This window comes from Carcharodon carcharias, chromosome 9 (genome assembly GCF_017639515.1).
Source record: "Carcharodon carcharias isolate sCarCar2 chromosome 9, sCarCar2.pri, whole genome shotgun sequence".
In the NCBI taxonomy this organism is placed as follows: Eukaryota; Metazoa; Chordata; class Chondrichthyes; order Lamniformes; family Lamnidae; genus Carcharodon; species Carcharodon carcharias.
The window spans coordinates 115,708,686-115,729,488 of record NC_054475.1 but is presented as its reverse complement, the minus strand read 5'-3'; the positions used below and the strand labels follow the sequence as shown (position 1 = coordinate 115,729,488).

Here is a 20,803-nt window from a genome sequence, read left to right as displayed (position 1 = left end):
CAGAGGACGGCTGCCAAGGTCATTGAGGCTGACAGGACAGCAGAGTGAGCAGGCTGCCTCAGATGCCACTCCTAACAAAGGGGGCAGCACATAGACGTAGCACCCGAAAACGTAAACATAAGGCACCTTAAGCACATCACGGGTTTATCACTGGTGCTTTTGTGTTGGCCCGCAATGAGGTCTTTATGAGTCAGTGTGATGTTTAACACCTTTGTCATTTTGTTTTCTTAAGTTCCTTTGGTTGTAATATTAAATTCAGACATGTCACCATGGCTGAGGGTGCCTCTTTTCTTCTGCAGGTGGATGGTTACCAATAATGTTATGAGTGATTTGTGGGACATTCAGCTTTATTAACAAGGCCCTTAGTTAACGTTCCTATCCAGGCAGATTTGCACTCAGGTATCGGGTATGGAGCCTGCAGCCCAGGCTTATCCTGGAGGTCCATATGTGGCGCGCTAGCTGAAAATTCGCTCAATTAAAGCCTCCCGGGTGTTCCTGCCTCCCTGCAGTATGCCCAGGTCAGCATCTACCCCCTCAGCATTTCCCTGTGCATGCTCATCCTCGGACTGACTGCTGGGCTAATCATGTGCAGCCACAGCCACTGTGTCTAATTCATCTTCATCCACAGTGTCTCCCCTTTGCAGCGCAAAATTGTGGAGAGCGCAGCATGCAACCACTATCAGCGATACACAATCTAGGGGGTACTGGAGTGCGCCTCCTGAGTGGCCCAGGCATTGGAAGCGCATTTTGAGAAGACTGATAGCTCTCTCCACCACAGCCCTTGTGGAGGCGTGGCTCCTATTGTACCAATGCTCAGCTTCTGTTCTTGGATGGCAGAGAGGCTTCATGAGCCACCTCCTGAGAGGATAACCCTTGTCACACAGAAGCCATCCATGCAGCCGGGCTGGAGCATTGAAGAGCCCCAGCACCTGGGAGAGCCTGAGGATATAGGCGTTGTGGGAGCTGCTGGGTGTCTTGCACAGGCTTGTGCAATCAGCATCCTGTGATCACACTCTATCTAAACGTTCATGGAGTGGAAGCCCTTCCTGTTGACGACAGCACCGGGCTCACCTGCGGGCGCCTTGATGGCCACATGTGTACAGTCTATTGCACCCTGGTTGCAGGGGAAGCCAGCAATGGCCACGAAGCCTCTGGCTCGCTGTGTCTGGCTTGCCAGGTCCCAACAGTAATGGATGATGGTCAATGCATGCCTGAACAGAGCGTCTATAACCTGCTTGACAATGATGTCAGATGGACAACTGATTGGAAGACACCGCAAAGATTACCCACTGAGCCTTGGAAGGAGCCGAGGAATAGAAGTTGAAGGCAGCTGTGATCTTTAGAGCCATAGGGTGTCCACCTACACAGTTCGCAGAGATCTCAGGCCCAATCATCTGACAGATAGTGTTGAGTGCCTCCCTTGAGAGATGGAGCCTGCTTCGGCACTGCACCTCAGACATATTGAAGTAGCTGCTTCACCGCCTGTATATCCTGGCAACTGGATAGTGGTGTCTTCTGCAGCCCCTTCCACCTTGGACTACCTCTTGGCCCTGCCCCCTTTGTGCCTGCGCCTGCCCTTCCTAAAGTGCCTCCCCTGGAGGCTGAATGTGCACTCCTGACCTCCTCCCCCTTCTAGCCCTCTCTTCCTCCTCTGAGGAAGTGCCTCCAGTGGAGTGTTCAACTCCCATTCCCAGGCTAAGGGAAAGCTTCCTGAAAGCTGCATGCCCAAAAAAGATTCTTCACTGCAGACTGCTGACCTGAAGGTTGTGAGTCCAGTCCAAGTAGCTGGTGAAGTATTGCAGATCATATTGGCAAGTATCAGTAACTTTTAAAAATCAATATTTGACAGAGCACACTCAGGACTCCACTGAGCCCTCTTATCCCACCCATGGATAAGGCTTATATAAATGTCTCCTACCCGCCTGCTCGTTGCACCTGTGCACTGACCTGAAGATTGCACAGGCATCAAAAAATCGCGGTCGATTGGCACCTTAAGGGCCATAAGTGGCCTGATAATTAATGGCAGGTGCGCATCGGAGATCACCGCGCACCCATCCAACACATGCCAACGGGAAAATTCTGCCCAATGTGTATTTTACAGCAATGGCAAAGCTTTGGCTATGTATTTAGTGTCATACTTAATTCATGAAACATTCCAGCACCTGATCCACTTGTTCAAGTTCCCAGCGCCAACTGAAAGTCCAACTTGCCTCCAGCAGTACATGTGATTGGTTTTCTGAGCTTCTGGCAGAACTGATCGGTAAATCATCTCAACCATGATGGGAAGCAGAGCATCATGGCCCATTTAAACTGCAGCAGTCAATTTGGTTTCTGTGGCTGTGGCATGTTTTTTATTTTCAATTTTTTTAGGAGGGGAGAAGAGGCCAGAAATGCTGGGATAATAACGATGCATTAATGGCGCCCGTCATTATTCATTTGCAAACCAAATGCAGCAATTTACAGCAAACATTTAATGCAATCTGAATGACGAGGTGAAACGTCCAATTAACATTGGAAGTCATGCAAGAGGCACCTTTTTAGCAATTTTTGGCCCTCTCATTCTAGCATGTTGATGTTATCAGGGTAAATATTCTGATGTCATGGGTGCCAAACTTTGACAGGGTGAAAAGAATGAAAAAGTGCTTAGCTGCTACAACATATAGTTTTTAACTCCATTGGAGTGTCACGATAAATGCACAGCTTGGTAAGAAATGACTATGCATTTTATCTGGATTATGATTGAATGAGGAATTCTATCAAATATAGAAAAAAAAAACAGCCAGTTTGCAAATCTTTATGACCACAGCCCATTTAATCACTCATTCAACCATTTGAAGAAAATAGCAGGGGGAAAAGTGTGTGTATTTTATACACCAACATGATTACACCAACATGATTAGAATTCTGAATTCCTTCACACTTGAGTCAAGAATCTGCAAATTGCCATTGTTAGGTGAAATTTGACATTGGGTTACTTATGTTGCTGAGCAATACAAAATGAATGGCTGTGGAAATGTTTTGCATTTAAATGTTGCACTTGGAGAGGAATTCAACACACTGAGAATCTTCCCCTGAAGGTTGTCGACGGTTAAAGGACTTGTAGGATAGATAGAGAAGAACTATTTCCTCTGATGGGGGAGTTCAGAACAAAGGAGCATAACCTTAAAAAGAGCCAGGCCATTCAGTGATGAAGCCAGGGAGCAATTCTTCAGCAAACAGTAGTGGAAATCAGGAAATCTCCCCCAATTAGCTGTTGAAGTTAGGTCAATTGAAAATTTAAATTGACAGATTTTTCTTAGACCAGGGTATTAACAGATAGAATCAAGGAGAGTAAATTGCATTAAAATACAGATCAACCATGATTTTCTTTAATTCCTTCATGGGATGTGGGTGTCGCTGGCAAGGACAGCATTTGTTGTCCATCCCTAATTGCCCATGAGAATTAAATAGCCAAACAGGCATGAGGGCTGAATGGATTACACCTGTTCCTATGACTGGAAATGAAGCGATAAGGTTCAGCAGATGATTCACACATAACTGAATTGGCAAATTCATTCAGACCATTGGGATATGGAATGAAAAGGGAAGTGTTCACGCTGGCCGCAACCGCCTCCTCTTCACCATGGACATCCAATCCCTCTTCACCTCCATTCCCCACCAGGATGGTCTGAGGGCCCTTAGCTTCTTCCTCGAACAGAGGCCCGAACAATCCCCATCCACCACTCTCCTCCGTCTGGCTGAATTTGTTCTCACACTGAACAATTTCTCCTTTAACTCCTCTTACTTCCTCCAAATAAAAGGTGTGGCTATGGGCACCCACATGGGCCCCAGCTATGCCTGTCTCTTTGTGGAGTATGTGGAACATTCCTTGTTCCAGTCCTACTCCGGCCCCCTTCCACAACTCTTTTTCTGGTACATCGATAATTACTTTGGTGCTGCTTCATGCTCTCGTCGAGACCTGGAAAAATTTTATTAATTTTGCTTCCAATCTCCACCCCTCCATCATTTTCACATGGTCCATCTCTGACACTTCCCTTCCCTTCCTTGACCTCTCTGTCTCAATTTCTGGTGATAGACTGTCCACCAATATTCATTACAAGCCTACCGACTCCCACAGCTACCTCGACTACAGTTCCTCACACCCTGCTTCCTGTAAGGACTCCATCTCATTCTCTCAGTTCCTTCACCTCCGTCGCATCTGTTCTGATGATGCTACCTTCAAAAACAGTTCCTCTGACATGTCCTCCATACTTCTTAACCGAGGTTTTCCACCCACGGTCATTGACAGGGCCCTCAACCGTGTCCGGCCCATCTCCCGCGCATCCACCCTCACGCCTTCTTCTCCCTCCCAGAAACATGTTAGGGTCCCCCTTGTCCTCACTTATCACCCACCAGCCTCCGCATTCAAAGGATCATCCTCTGCCATTTCCACCAACTCCAGCATGGTGCCACCACCAAACACATCTTCCCTTCACCCACCCTGGCGGCATTCCGTAGGGATCGTTCCCTCCAGGACACCCTGGTCCACTCCTCCATCACCCCCTACTCCTCAACCCCCACCTACGGCACCTCCCCATGCAAACGCAAAAGATGCAACACCTGCCCCTTCACTTTCTCTCTCCTCACCGTCCAAGGGCCCAAACACTCCTTTCAAGTGAAGCAGCCTTTCACTTGCATTTCCCCCAACTTAGGCTACTGCATCCATTGCTCCTAATGCGGTCTCCTCTACATTGGAGAGACCAAACACAAACTGGGCGACCGCTTTGCAGAACACCTGTGGTCTGTCCGCAAGAAAGACCCAAACCTTCCTGTTGCTTGCCATTTTAACATTCCACCCTGCTCTCTTGCCCACATGCCTGTCCTTGGCTTGCTGCATTTTTCCAGTGAAGCCCAACGCAAACTGGAGGAAAAAGCATCTCATCTTCCGACTAGGTACTTTACAGCCTTCCGGACTGAATATTGAATTCAACAACTTTAGATCTTGAACTCCCTCCTCCATCCCCACCCCCTTTCCATTTCTTCTCCCTTCCTTTTGTTTTTTCCAATAATTTATGTAGATTTTTCTTTTCCCACCTATTTCCATTATTTTTAAATTTAAATCTATACCTTTTATGCCCTGTTAGTCTTTCCACTCCACCCCTAGAGCTGTACCTTGTGTGTCATGCCATCCATTCTTAATAGCACATTCGTTTAGATAATATCATCACCTTCAACACATCTTTGTTCTTTTGTCTGTGACATCTTTTGATTATCTGCTCCTATCACTGCTTGCTTGTCCCTACAACCACCCCCTCCTCCCACTTGTCTCCCCCCCACCCCACCTTAAACCAGCTTATATTTCACCCCACTCCTAATATTCACTCAGTTCTGTTAAAGGGTCATGAGGACTCGAAACTCAACTCTTTTCTTCTCCGCCGATGCTGCCAGACCTGCTGAGTTTTTCCAGGTAATTCTGTTTTTGTACTTAATTTATGTGGCCAGTCAAATTCAGTTTGAGTGCGTTGATCCATAGCAAATTCGATCTTTCCCAGCACTGGCATGGCACCTTGGCCCCAAAGGAGTCCATTGGTTAAGAAATATCAAACTACTGTTAAATACACGTGCTGTGCTTTGCAGTGGGACAGAAAACCAATGGGAAATCATAGCCTGATGTTCCTGCATTGTTTTGATTTGCAGAGTTTAAAAGAGTGGCAATGGGTGGCAGGCTTTTTTTAAAACTCTGTGGTGATGGTGGATTGAAAGCATGTGCCAGATTTACGCAATATACTTTTAACTCAAAATGACTAAAACTCATTGGGGAGGCACAATGGGAAGAGTAGAATATTTTATTCTAGGAGTGACGCCAGCTATGTAATTCATGTGTGATGAACAATGAGTACTTTACAAAGGTCGCCCTCACAACTCAAATAAAATGGGTAATCAATTGTACGCGCTGCTAACACCAGAAGTAAAGAGCTAGCTGAATTGGGAGTGGCTGGTGCCGAGATTTACAACATGGTCTTTTCACTAAAGTGTTGGGTTTCAATTCAGCTCAGACTGAAAAGAGAGAGTCTCTCCCCATTAACAACTAAAATAAAATTCTTAAGGTGTAATGTGTTTAATCGGTTTAATCTGGTTCTAATTGAGTACAAGTCCGCACAGTGCAGAACTGCCCACAATTCAGCAATCCATTATAAATTAATAGCTTAATTCAAGAGATGCCATGGGTAACTGGTGAAGCTAAATGAACCATGCTGCTGCTTAGGGAGTTCTGAGATGGGGTTAAGGTGCATGGCTGAGCTACAGCAGGAAGGCTTGTATTATTTAACACAAAAACAGAATTACCTGGACAAACTCAGCAGGTCTGGCAGCATCGGCGGAGAAGAAAAGAGTTGACGTTTCGAGTCCTCATGACCCTTCAACAGAACTGATCTTTCTTTACAAGGAGAGGGAAGTATAAGCTGGTTTAAGGTTGGGGGGGTGGGGGGGGCGGTGTTAGGATAGGAGCAGATCATCAAAAGATGTCACAGACAAAAGAACCAAAGAACACAGGTGTTGAAGTTGGTGATATTATCTAAACGAATGTGCTAATTAAGAATGGATGGTAGGGCACTCCAGGTATAGCTCGTGGGGGTGGGGGAGCATAAAAGATTTAAAACTAATGGAAATAGGTGGGAAAACAATGACCGTGGGTGGAAAATCTCGGTTAAGGAAGAAGGAGGACATGTCAGAGAAACGTCAACTCTTTTCTTCTCCGCCGATGCTGCCAGACCTGCTGAGTTTGTCCAGGCAATTCTGTTTTTGTTTTGGATTTCCAGCATCCGCAGTTTTTTGTTTTTATCTTTGTATTATTTAACATCTGACCTGGAAATACTTGATAAATACACAAAAAGTGGGACTTCATTCACCAGCACTGATTAACCTGAGTATAGAATTCCATCCTAAACCACAGATAATAAAAATGTAAAATGTTTAGGCAACCCCAGGTATGTGCTGCATCATATTGTAAATGTCTTTTATTAACAAATTTGCATGCTTCTCAGTACTAGTGATGCTAGAGAATGAAATACTTTTCAACTTTTGGCATCCTGTGTCAAGCAGGCATAGCATGAGGTAAAATACTCTCTACTTTGCTCCAGAGCTACGACAAACCTCAGTCTAGGAACGATCCCAGACGGAGGAGAGTAGTGGTGGATGGGGATTGTTCGGACCTCTGTTCGAGGAAGAAGCTAAGGGCCCTCAGACCATCCTGGTGGGGAATGGAGGTGTAGAGGGATTGGATGTCCATGGTGAAGAGGAGGCGGTTGCGGCCAGGGAACTGGAAATTGTTGATGTGACGTAAGGTGTCAGAGGAATCACGGATGTAGGTGGGAAGGGACTGGACAAGGGAGAGAGAAGGGAGTCAAGATAACGAGAAATGAGTTCCGTGGGGCAGGAACAGGCTGACATGATCGGTCTTCCGGCAGCTCACCACCACCTTCTCAATGGTAATTAGGGGTGGGCAATAAATGCCCATATCCCATGAAAGATTTTTAAAAAAAGGTGGACATTTGGCCCACTTAAGTCTTTTTTAAGCAATTCATAGCTGGTTCCCTCTGCCCTGCGTTCTTCTCCAGAGCACTGAATCTTTCTCTGCTTAAATAATATATCCAATTTTTCCTTGCAAGTTGCAATGGTCCCTGCCTCAACAACTCTGTGGCATAGAACCCAATACTCTACTACCTTGTGCAAAAAAATCTCCTAACCTCACTCTCTTGGTAATGAAGTGAGAAATCCCGAGTGGTAGAAAGCTTTGGAATAGTCCAAAGTCACCTGTTCCTCTCAAGCATGCTGTATTTGCTCCATGTTATATCTCAAATTATTCATAAACTGTGTCCCAAAATGTTATTTCCTATGTTGCTACAAGCCTACTCATTTTACTGGCATCCACTGATACCATAGTGCATTCACTATTATAAAAGCAATACAGAATTGACATTGATGATAATGAGTCCGCAGTGCAGCACAGACAAAAGCTACCTGCCTGGGAAGAAGTGTATCTATAATTCAGATCTCTGTTCGGAAAGGTTATTAGCATCCAGGATAAAATGCATGGAAGATCAATGGAAGATTTACTCCAAAACGTAACAAGAGATGACTTTTATGAGGTCATTCACGATACATTCTCAACCTTTACTTTGGATAATTCCCGTTATTATACAATCGGAAAAGTAAGTGTTTTAAAAGCTGTAAAAAGACTATCCAGCAGTCCAAGGCAGGGCGAGTGCAAGAACAAATTTATAAAATGTGCCTTCTATTTTTATATAATCCTCATGTCACTGATGTCCACCTCCAACAACACAGCTTGAGCTGTAAACAGGTCCTGGCAGTGCCACTGTGTAAGCAGCTGGTAGAGTGTTATCTCAAGTTGATTACTAGATATTCTCCCTCTGTCTGAGAGAAAGCAGCTCACCTCTGTTCAACACTTCTCTGAAAAGCTGTCACAGAGATTATAAATTGGCACATCATCTGTGTCTTACACTTTCCAATACAGTGCCAGTTCACAAATGCAGTAGAACACTCTATAGCAGCAAATAATATTTTTACTCTTTAGCTCAGTTAGCTAGATGGCTAGCGTGTGATGCAGAATGATGTCAATGGCTCAGGTTCAATCCCCATACCAGTTGTGATAGTTCATGGAGGCCTGCCTCCTTGCCTTCCCCCACACGATATGGAATGGTATTCCTCAAGCTGCATAACTAATTGTCTCTCCAACAGAGAGAGATGTCTATGGTCTCTCTTAGACTATGGCTAATTACATAACTGTTGTCCTGTAAAAAAATACTGTGGTTTGATTGATAGTGTCACAGCAAAGTTTAGTAACTGAATGTGTGCTGCCCAAATGCAGTAGTCTGCTTTGGTATTGAGTCATTTGTAATGAGATGTTATTATTAAATCAATTATTCTGTTAATTGCGTTACAACTACTTGGGTGTTTCATGTGATCATTATTCAAAATAGTGCTTTAACTAGGGCTTTTCAGTGTCTAAACACTTGAACTTCAAGTGTTATTCGTATAAAAAATAAAAGCAGATCAAAATTCGTACCTTTATGTTTTATGTTGATAAGTTCAACATCATAATCCACTTGAATGAGTGGTTTCAGGTTTCCATTTTGTCTACTGTTAATCGCTTAAAAGTGAATTACTTTTTATAAATAATTTTGATTATTAGCAAATTGACCAGCGTGCATATTTTCCAAAATAAAAACTGAAAATACTGGAAAAGCTCAGCAGGTCTAACAGCATTTGTGGAGAGAGAAACAGAGTTAACATTTCTAGTCTGTATGACCCTTCTTCAGAGCATATTTTCCTGCCTGTATTCATGCGCGTTTGCATCACTAGATTATTAGAGCAATTTTCTATTTTAAACATTTAAATCAGCTGTTTGCCTAATGGTGAATTAACCAAAAATGATGCAGAAACTCCAATTTTAACTTAAGCTGGGAGTGTGTGGACAGATAATTATTCCAGAACTCAGCAGTGAGAGGCCTGGGAGATTTTAACTCCTGACCCTCATCTGCTTCGGTTCCATCAATGTCCCACCCAACCTGGTGGGAAATGGCAATGAGGTGGGAGTGAGATGTCAGGGTGAAACAAGAAAGTCCACTAACCTTTCTGGGCCTCCTCTGACCTGGTTTCTCTTCCTGCTAGGGCTTTAATCTAATCTATTGATTGTTGGATCACTTAGCTCTGTCTATAGCATGCTGCTTCTGCTGTTTAGCATGCATATGGTCCTGTGCTGTAGCTTCACCAGCTTGGAATCTCACATTTAGGTATGCCTGGTTCTGCTTATGGAATGTTTTCCTGTGCTCCTCATTCCCTGGTTTATTAGCATGAGGGATGTGCCAGATCATGGGATTACAGTTTTTGGTTGAATACCATTCATCACTGCTGATGGCCCGCAGCGCCTCATGATTCCCAATTTTGAGCTACTAGATCTCCCTGAATCTACCCCAATTAGCACGGTGGTAGTGCCACAAAATTTAATGGAGAGTGTCCAAAGTGTGAATACAAGACTTCATCTCCACAGGAATGTGCGGTGACCACTCCTACCAACCCTGTAAAGGACAGATGCACCTGTGCTAAATTGGTCAGGTAGAGGAAGAGGTCAGTAGGTTTTTCCCTCCTTGTGGTACCTACCTCTGGTAACTGTCTTTTTAAAGGGCACCTGGGTGTCCTTGGGCTGGTGTGGACAAGATGGGCTGAATGGCCTCCTTCTGTGCTGTAACTTTTCTATGGTTCTACATAGTTTCACACCTAAATAAAGTTGAGCACAATCACATCCCAAAATATCCTGATCATGCAGAATACTCTAGGGCTTATGTAGGCTCTACCTGTACTGGGATGAACTTGGGTCAACACATTTACATATTTTAATGGCACTCCAGGTACTTACCTCTTAAGGTTTTGGTAGTGTCACAAAGGTTGGAATGAAGGGCAGCAGCAGCATTAAAAGCTTCTGCTTGCCTGTAAAGGATTGGCAATTCTTCTCATAATAGAATGGTAGTGGAGAAGCAAGTCCTTTGAGAGTGTTTGGTCATTTAGAGGCCAAAAGAGGAACCAAAGGACGAGGGATATGTCTTAATCTAGAGGAAGCCATGTAGAAGAAATTCTTAACCCACTGCCCAACACACCAACACTGTCCTCCCTCCAGTCCAACCCCTCTCTGACCTCTCCTAAAGTGCCTGTTAAAAATGTTCAAATAAAATTATACAGAAGCTCATAATTTGTATACAAGTCAGGGTCATAATGAGCCGCGTACGCAGTTTAAGCGCATATTCGCAGAGTTTTAATTAGACTTGCATTTTTTTCAGTTTTTATAAAAATCTTTTACTCTTTATAATCCTTTCCTAGCAGTAAAGTTGTGAAATATTGTGGCTTCAGGGAAGTGTATTTGTAATTTGTTAAATATTATATATTTCTGAGAACTTTCCAAGGGATTTTAAAATATCAATTGGTAACCACGAGGGACTATTTTTGCATATTAATATTATATCCAGGAGCAACAGCTCCATGTATATTCCTGATAGCTGCTAAATAAGCAAAACATTTGTATAATTTAGCCAGTTGTTCTTCGACTTACTGCCAGGTGAATCAGAAGAAACATTTGCCAAAACTTTTACCACCTTCTTACATCAAAGATGCTTTTCCAGTGCAAGCAGTTGTATTTTTTTTTTAATTGGACAACCCCTGTGGCTATCTGGTATTTATTGTATTACTGTAATGTAGTAAAACATTGCTTTCAGCAAGCATGCCCTTTGGGACAAGACCATATTTTCCTTCTCAATTTTTAAAATAATAAACCTCAAATTTAAGATGGTTAAATATATCTGTTATAGAAAAGTGAAAACACATTTAGAGAGCCAAGACTTGGGGCAAATGCAACATTCTTTTGTGAATTAAATGACAATCATTTTCAATAACATCAAATACATTTTCCAAGCATGCACTCACATCCGGTATTGGCATTGCTGACGTGGTCATTATTTTAAATTTCAGTATTCTATTGTTTGAGACTTGTCATATAAGCAACACCACATGCAACATTTATGTTGTCCTCTTGTGAGGCATATTTTAATTAATCGATACAATGTATTCTAAATTTCAGACTGTCTTCCCTTTCTAATACATGGTGACAGTTTAACCATACATCATTATGTCATCCCACACTCTGGAATAGAAATATTTCTTTCCATGAGTTCATAATAACTCCTCTGATGTCTTAACAGTTGTGTTATGGCCACATGAAGTCACCAAAGTCCCTTTAGTGTTTTGTTATTTTCAGCACATTTAAAGGTTGTATTTCGATGGTTGATAGCTGGCCTGTGCCTCTCTTTTTTACATTATAGGGATAACTTTATGTTCTCACACTCCCAGCGGGGATCCTTGCCTGTAGAGAACGTGTGCTGGAAATTCAGGTGCATGATACATGTGGTTTAATTTAAATATGGTCATAAAATGGTGTACAACCTCACCCCAATCTGTGTATTACGTACTGCTGATATGAGTACACAAGGTCAGAAAATGACCTCCATAATGTGTATTGTACACAGAGAGCTGTACAATAAGTCATTTTTGAGTATTGTTTCCCTCAACTCTTAAATAAAACAGCTATTGCATCTTGTTTCCTCGGCGTACCATGCTGAGAGATGCAAAAAGCACTGAATTATCATAATTATTGAATATCAATGACAGAAATGCCATGTCAATCAGTACTCCCATCTCAGTGAATCTCTGGGGCCCATTCCAAACAGAAAACAGTTTGTTTCGTGCAGTCAACCTATTCATCTGGCCGCTGGGGAGAAAGACTTAATAAAACATCTCAGAAAGTATTAAAGCAGCCTCTCCCCTAAAACCTTTAACAGTTTGGAACTGCAGTAAAGGGATAAATTTTTACTTAATGAAGTGCTTTCAGGTAAAAGTTTTTAATCTTTTTGTATATCAAAACCCATTCCGAAAGTATATAGCAGCCTTACAACTGACAAATTTATCTTGACACAAAAACACTCAAAGGCGTCAGATAGTAGGTTAATGCATAGATGGGTGCAAAGCTGTTTATACATCTCTGTAATTGTACCCAGAGCATAGCTTTGAACCTTACAGGTGACAAACATCACTGGCCTTGATTTCATATATCTATGTATATTTACTGTATAGATAAAATAGGGAATTATGTTTATACTGCTACTAAACAAGGTAGGTGATCATAACTTAATGATGAGCATAACCCTTCATAAAACACAGTCCCATTATTTATTATTAGGAGTTGTTACATCTGTAAGATTAAACATGAGGAGGAGTTAAATCCTAGCCTGAGAAAGATTTTAAATTCTCTTTACCTATATAATTAGTTGATTTGTGATCCAAAGCTGGGGTAGTTTGGGGATTGCATCAGCTTAAGGCTGCAGTAGATGCCAGACTTAGTTCATTAATTGGCGTCAGTGGGAGATGGGCTTGATGTCATTCCCTTGGGCTAAATTGAGGATTTATCCAGTGGTGAGTGGCTTTATCTGAAATCAGTGATCTCCAGCCAGCCATGCTGACCAGCTGGACCTGTTCCTTTTGGCATTTTTACACTGAAACTGTGTGTCAATATTACTTTAATATAAAGGGCCAACATGTGCACCTTAGCAGGAATTGTCAGGTCTGTTGTCTCCACCAATTACCCACTAAATGCATAGTTAGCTCCACACATCTGTCCTAATGCTAATCAACATCATGACACAAGTACTTGCACATAATTGGCTGCACATCGATTTCCAGAACCATTCAGCCTTCTTGCAGATCCCACCAAAAACAACAGATTGTCTAAAAAGGCTAATTCTTGATCTTATTCAAGGGCAAACAAAATAATCAGGGACCTTGGTGATATAATGATATCACTTACAACAAGATGTGCATCTGTTCATACATCTGCAATCATTGATACTGCAGAGCTGGGCAATATGTGGGTCACTATGTGCCTTTGGAAGCAGCAGTAAGTAGGAAAGAGTGGTATAGGGCATTAACCAGTCTTTGTTTGGCCAGGGCTTAGAACATGAAGATAAGTGTGCCAATGTTTCCAAAGTAATAATGTTGTTTCATTATCTTGCTGCCTCCCCAGATCAGAATGAAGGTTTTACCTGCATGGAAGAATGCCGGATTTTAGGTCACTCCGACAGATGTTGGATGCCACGGGTCGCAGTGCCAACCCATGCCAAATCACCTGACCGTGGCAAAAATGTTATTGCACTGTCCATAGAGACCACCAGTGTGGACTCGGAACCCTATGAGAATGGCAGTTCAAAGAGAACTTTTGCAACTTTTGGCAAAGACCCCAGGGATCGCATTGCTGAGAATGATAAAACAGATTTGAAAGGAAAGAGGACATTTGATCTACCCATCTGCAGCCCAAAAGTGAATGGTTCGGTCTCCAGCAGCCAGGAAACAAGCAACGGTATTGACATTTCAAGCCCTGCCAGCACCCCTGTGCATTTGGGCAGCCCCTCGTCCAGCAGGCCTGCGGTCACATACTCTGTGATGCACTGCCCAATAACACGTGACCTCGACCGACCTGTCAATCAGACCTCCTCACATCCATCAGAGCCAGGAGCCAGGGAAGCAGACTCAGAACATGACCGAGAGATCAACCACCTCCTGCATGATTGCAGAGAAAAGGACTCGCTGGGCATCAAGCGAATACAGGACATTGTACTGTGATCACTGGGTACCACCTGCAGTGCAGATAAATATTAACACCGTGACAGTTTGTAAATCACTTTCCTTCAGTTTGATGTATGGCTCATTTAAATGCTTTTTCCTAAGTGTACTTCTTTTCATTATATTTTTGATAACAAAATTCTTTTTTGTTTCATAAGCATTGCAGGCAGAGGAGGAACTGTCAGCAGTGAGCTCCCATGTAATTCTATAATCAAATTAGTCCAAACTGGATCAGTTTGGGTCAATTTGTAGTCATCCAAATGCAGTCATTTCAGATGCATTTAAGGACAGGCTCTGCAGGCCAGTTTAAGTCATAGCAGCTTCAGGTTGTAACCATGGCAGGTGTGATTTAAACCTTCGGGAGCTGCACTGGGAAGAATGATCAACCTCAAGCTAATGTTCAAAAGATCCAGAAAGCAAATTAGAATTCAGATTTTTACAACTACAATTCACACCTATTGCTTATTCTCCTTTTGTAAGACAAGTCACTGCAAGCCAAGCCCCACAAAAATATCACCCCATGATAGCTTGAACTGTACTAATGGTGTTTTTATCATTTTCGTAAAGTGTTTTCTCTCCTATAGTCTTCCTGTATAAAATGGGTGACAGTCATTGTGTACCTTGTAAAAGCACAGTAGAACTGGTTCAGTTACCCAAAAACACTGACCCTCCCCAACCCTGACATGTAACCCAAAGGTCTGAGACTTAATGTTCTGTAACAGAACGCTATCTCGCCTCAATAGAGGGATACTCCTCTAACTAGCAGTATGAGGTATTGTATATGTGGAACTGACTGCACCAAATATGAATGGCAAAGTGTGTTCCATTCACTCCGGTGCACAAGTCCAGTAAGTATCTGCCAACTCTGCTAGCCATAGTTATGTTCATGATACAAGGAAATGCTGAGAAATATTAGTGCTCTCACTTTATAAATAAGGTTTTTATATTGATATAGTAATACTGTAATTGTAAAATGTTGAGTATTAGCATGGGTACTCTCTTTCACAGAGGCAGAACTGTACCCAACTCCAGTGAAGCAGTCCGATACTTACTGTTGATGTGGCACGTTGCTGAGCTTCTTTGTGTCTTGAAGTTTGTGGCATCATACCAGCTGCAGGGCTGAACTTACTTTATAAACTTAAAGCAGGAAAAAATTGGTAACTATTGAATAGTTATTGTAGTGGAATTGATACTTTAAAATGACTCATGTATTATTTAAATGTCATAAAACTCTTTAAAATATTTATTAGCAATCCTCAAGTCAACCAACATTGGCAATATCTTTTCAGTGCAAAAGTGATTCCCATCAATAAAGCTGGTGGTTTCCTACAATCAAAGCCTGCATCTCCAAAAAGCTCTGACACAGAGTGTTCAAGAGGAGATGGGTGTTTATTCCAATCATTTTTTCATTTTAGTTGTGAATTTCCTACTTCTGAATTAATAGTTTGATACCTACCCGTTGAACAGGCACATTCCCACACGCAGCAAGTCGCCACTAATTTGCTTACCATCACTCATCCACTTTGAACACATTGCTTTAGCTTGGCAATGATTGTACTGCTGCAACAATAGCAAAAAAAAACAAACCCAGAATAATTGGTATATTTTTAAACAATTGCCCAGCTCACAATATTGTAGGCCCACCACCTGATAGTGTTCAATCGTTCAGTGAGTTCTGTGGTGGCAACTTAAGATGGCATTTACAGGACAAATTTTTTGCCACATCGGCCTGCTGATATTTGGGATGTCGATTGTCAGCAGGTCATATAATTATAAAAATAGGCCTTATGATCACAACAGCTACAAGTTGTGCCTTTGCATTGTATGACTTGGTAATATCCAGTGATGAGTAGATCACTAATGTAAATTCTGAGGTGTATAGTTGACAGGTTATGATTTTTTTGGATGGAAAAGAGATCACATAAGAGGGAATTTGTAAATGTAAGACTATGGAACTAGCAGCTGCCGCCCCTCAATGTTTGCCTGTTGTTACAAACTTTGGTCATTGTTAAATCTTCAGAACTAGCCCAAGTTTGAGGGGTTTGTTCCTTTGGCACTGTCCACTGTTGAAATCTCAACTGTCATAGTGTTAATATTTGTAAATTTGAGTGCATTTTTCAGGGTGGCCATTCATTGCTAATGTGTCTAATTAAGGTGTTCTGCAAGATTGATCCCCATGTTTGTGATCAGTTCTAAACCTGGAATGAGCTCAAAATCCTGCAGCAAGGAAACAACAAAATAAACCACAGAGACTAGAGCAGCACAGGAGCATTGCACTGGCTGCCACCATGTTTGTAGTCCCAAACTTAGCAGAGATGGACAATCAAAAATCTACTTTCCAGTGTATACAAGAAAGTTGATCAGTTCGAAGAAAGGTCGCTTGGGTTCTCAGCAACCATCATCAGGAATCAAAAGATCAATCAAATGGAATTGTTCACACAGCGTTTTGGAGAGGGGTGAACTGCTGTGCCATTTCAGCCTTTTAAAGCATGCTAACCATCCTGGCACTGACTGCAGTGGGAAATCTACTTCACCTCCAAAACACAAGGTTTAACGCCAATTAAAATGAAATGGTGGTGGCGGTGGCTCGCAACTCAGGCAGAGTGGAGCAAATCTATCTCATGCACAGGCACCTGCCAACAGGGAAATCACAGAGCATCAGAGACTAGGTTGAAGGGGAGGAGTCAACTATGGGAGGTCTCCCTCCCCCGAAGGTTCTATGAATGACGTATCATGGTGACCAACTGCAAAAGGATGTTCATGGAAAACCGAGAAAGGAGTAGCTAAGTATTGGAGAAGTTCTACAGCCTGCCCACTGCTTGCAAAACTCCTCACTATTGCAATTCCTGCATTGTTTAAAGTAGTTTTTTTTTTAAGTGCAATATACACCCAGCCCAAGTCTGTTGGTCTCCTGTGTCTCTCCAATTTTTTGTCCAGTGTTCACACTATTTCCATCTGTACAGTAATTCATTCTACAGCAGCGTACAACAGGCACTAACTCATTCAAAATGTGCAACTCCTGCCTCTTTGCCTTTATTTTCTACAGCCGATGGCCTTTTGCACAGAGACGTGCAGTTTGTTTATGAGTTCATGAGTTGGGGTTACTTCTATCATTTTAAAAAAGGGCCAACATCCTACTTTTGCAATATTCATTATTTTATATTAAAGATCCTGGAAGGCACAATGTGAATGGGGAGGACTCAAGGGCAAGAATAAATGATGTGAGTACTGTTTTCCAGGTTAACCCTTTGAGGACTAAGGTAACTCTATGTTGCATTGGTGGTGGGGGGAGCAATTTAAAAAAAAACAAATGTAGTATTAGATTATTCTGCTTTTCCAGAGAATATTGTTCATAAAGAAATGTTCTTGTGTTTGTGAAGTTATTGTAACTCACCTGTATGAACATAGCTATATTCCTCTAAATTAAACTCAGTGTTATAGATGTGGGAGCAAAAGTTTGTCAGTGCTTTACAAAAGTATAAAAGGAAGCCCAGTTCTCAGAGGGTTACACTTGTATCACTCCCCACCCTCACAACCTCCCCACCCCACCCTCAGTTTTCTTAGTGGCATTGCACAAATTAACATCTGTTCTGTGATGATTGCTTTATGACTGGGGGAAAAAAGGCTTTTTCTGTAAAGAAGCTATTGTCAGTGATTTATACGTGTCAAAATTGCTCTCACATAAAAAACCTAATTACAGAATGGAACCACATTCGGCTATCATCAGAAGCAGACAGATGTGCTACTACAGTTGAAGCACAGAGAAAGATAACAATCTCTCATCTCAGTTCACAGAGTTGCCGTTCAGAAGCACCTGATAACACTACACACTGGTCATTTGCCAAAAAAAAAGCTCAATGGGAGCTTACAGCACGGACTGTTTTACCAGATTATCTGTCAAAGATTGTGTGAAATGATAAGATAATGCTGTATATGCATATATGTTATGTACATTTTCACAGTGATTGGTTCATTGTAAAATAAGAACCACATTTCTGTATATTTTATGATAATATAAAGCAGCTTTATTAAATTATTATAATGTTTCAAATGATGGACTGTCAGCATCGTTTCACCCGTTTCTATGTTGATCTGTGGGCTTTTAACCCTTTATGCCAGCGGCAAGTTGAAAAGCATTTAATCTTGACAATCTTTTGTGCACTTCTGACCCAAGAATAAAGTATTTAGGTTCTTCATTCCCAGTCTCAGAAGTAGTATATAAATATCATGAATCAGATTTACAGATACTAGTTTTCTAGACAATTCATTATTAAGCCTGGAGTGGTGCTTCTCTGAAATGAGTACCACACACATTGTTTACCCAGAATGCTTTCTGAACATGCAGTTCTCTGCTGCAAATCTAATTAACCAGACATGATCTAACCTTCCTCCTTTGCATACCAGACAATAGTTACTCACTTTGTGGTTTATGAGGTTCAGTTATTCTCCTGCCTGCGTCAGTCTTTCTTTAGCAGTGACCCCATTCTTGTTCTTGCTCCATCTTTCTGTCCTGACTCTCTTAATTTGTCTGCACTAGTTTCCATCCTGTTTTTTAATGAAGCTCCCTGATGTGAACAGTAAGAAAAATGAACGCAAGGTGATCCCTCAGCAGCAGCTCTGAACACAATCATCGAGAACTGCACAATAAAACAATCTAAGCAGGTACAGATGATCAGACTGACCTCAATGCTGTTCTGATCATACAAGTATCCCAATGGAATGAAACAGCTTAGACTGGAAATTGTGAGCTTTCCTTTGATTTTCAATGTCAGAGAGGACACTTACATAGTTGCTCTTCTAAGGATTGTTACCTTCAGTTGCTCACCTCCCATGGGGAGAATGTAAATAAAATAGGAAGAATCTATGATATTGCAAACTGCATGGTCCATTACGAGGACCATTCCTGCATTTGTATTTTTTAAACAAAAAATGTCTCAGATCTTCTGAATCCTTAAAATTGTCCTGCCTCAATAATGCTTCCCTGACCCAAATTGATTTTCCATCTGTCAGCAGGCATCCACCAGTGACTCCATTTTGGAAAGATGGAGATTGGCTGAAGCAGGCCTCAGAAACATGCTGTATCACGGCACGGCTAGTAACCTATATCCTGTCTGCTTGAGTTTTAAAAGCAAGTCGTATTTTTTTTATTAAAAATTGTCTACTAAATCTGCGCAGTCAACCCTCATTGGATCGCATTGGATTTTGCCACATTTAAATTGTAAAGGGCCTCTTGCCATGTGGAGTTACAGGTACATTAGGGACAAACAGATGCCCGTTACATTCTGACAAAAGCAAATGCTGGAAATTTAAAATGCAAACAAAATGCTGGAAATATTCAGCAGGTCAGGCAGCATCTTTGGAGGGAGAAAAGAGTTAATGCTTCAGATTGATGACATTTCATCAGAACTGATAAAATCCGACAAAACATCACCAACCTGAAACATTGGGTGGAATCTTGTTGAGGTGTTAGGGGTCTCGCCTGCCGGCTGGAGAGCCAGCAAGTGACCCGCGCTACTTCTTTAGGAAGGCCCATCGAACCACAAGCATTCATTGATTGCCCATTTAAGGGTCACAATTGGCAGCAGGGCAGGAACGTCGACCATGGGCCTTCCCACCTAGAACTTAATTCTTGTGGAGGCGGTGGAGATCCGGTACACCACCATCCAGCCTAATTACATGCCCTCCCCGCCTGCAAATCGCCACCAGTGAGGAAGCAAGGTTCTACCCATTAACTCGGCTTCTCCACAGTCTGCCTGACTTGCTAAGCACCTTAAGCCTTTTTCTATTTTTATCATCAATTATATTCTGCTTAATTTTAGCCCAGATACAACAGATGATATATTTCCACCATTTGCTTTGCATTTCAATGTGCCCACCTATAGGTGGATATATTGTGCATGCCAATTCCAATCAACACTAGCAGGAAATTCCATAAGTTACAAAGGTTAGTGGGGAGCCAGTTATCAGCCCCCAATGCATTTCCCACCTACATCTGCTTGAGTTGGACTCAACTAGACCCAAGTATCTAAAAACAGAAATCAAGATTTATGGAACGAACAGCACGTATGCCAAGGTAGGTGCACATTGCGTGCTAATTGCAATATTGGCTGATGAAGGGTCTCGCCTGGAAGATAACACATCTTTCTCACCCAGTTGCATTAGATATGTGCTTCTGGCATTTTCTGTTTCTTAAACCATTTGTAAACCCTGCAATTGTAATGTGCCCCCCACTCCCCAACCATATACTTTTCACAGGAGTGACTGTTACAATCAAGTATGTAGCTGAAATGAGTAATCCATGGAGATGTGGACCTAATGGAAATTTCAATTAGCTCTCAGTGCCAAACTGGATCTGTTCAGTTAGCTCCAAGTGGCTGTAATGCAATTCCTGGAGCCAAGTTTTTCCTCCATTCGGAATCAAGCTACCAAGTAGGTTAGCGCTGGTCTCCTTGACATCACTCCCCTTCCTTGTCTGTCAAGCCAACAGCGAAAGAGAGCAATGATTGATGGCGTAAATAAACAGTTCAGTGCAGCAGCGACACCTCAATCAAATTGTCAGCTCCAGCCACTGCAGTAAACAGAACAG

General features: G+C 42.2%; 1 protein-coding gene across 2 annotated transcripts in view; it reads left to right on the top strand.

The window, feature by feature from the left end:
* Positions 1-18,413, top strand: part of pcdh19 (protocadherin 19) — a 131,798-nt gene extending 113,385 nt beyond the window's left edge. For both annotated transcript variants that reach the window (XM_041195607.1, XM_041195606.1), the window contains one exon: positions 13,622-18,413. In XM_041195607.1, coding sequence (XP_041051541.1) covers positions 13,622-14,217 — 596 coding nt within the window. In that variant the 3' untranslated portion in view covers positions 14,218-18,413. The remainder of the gene's footprint in view (positions 1-13,621) is intronic.
* Positions 18,414-20,803: the final 2,390 nt, after the last annotated feature.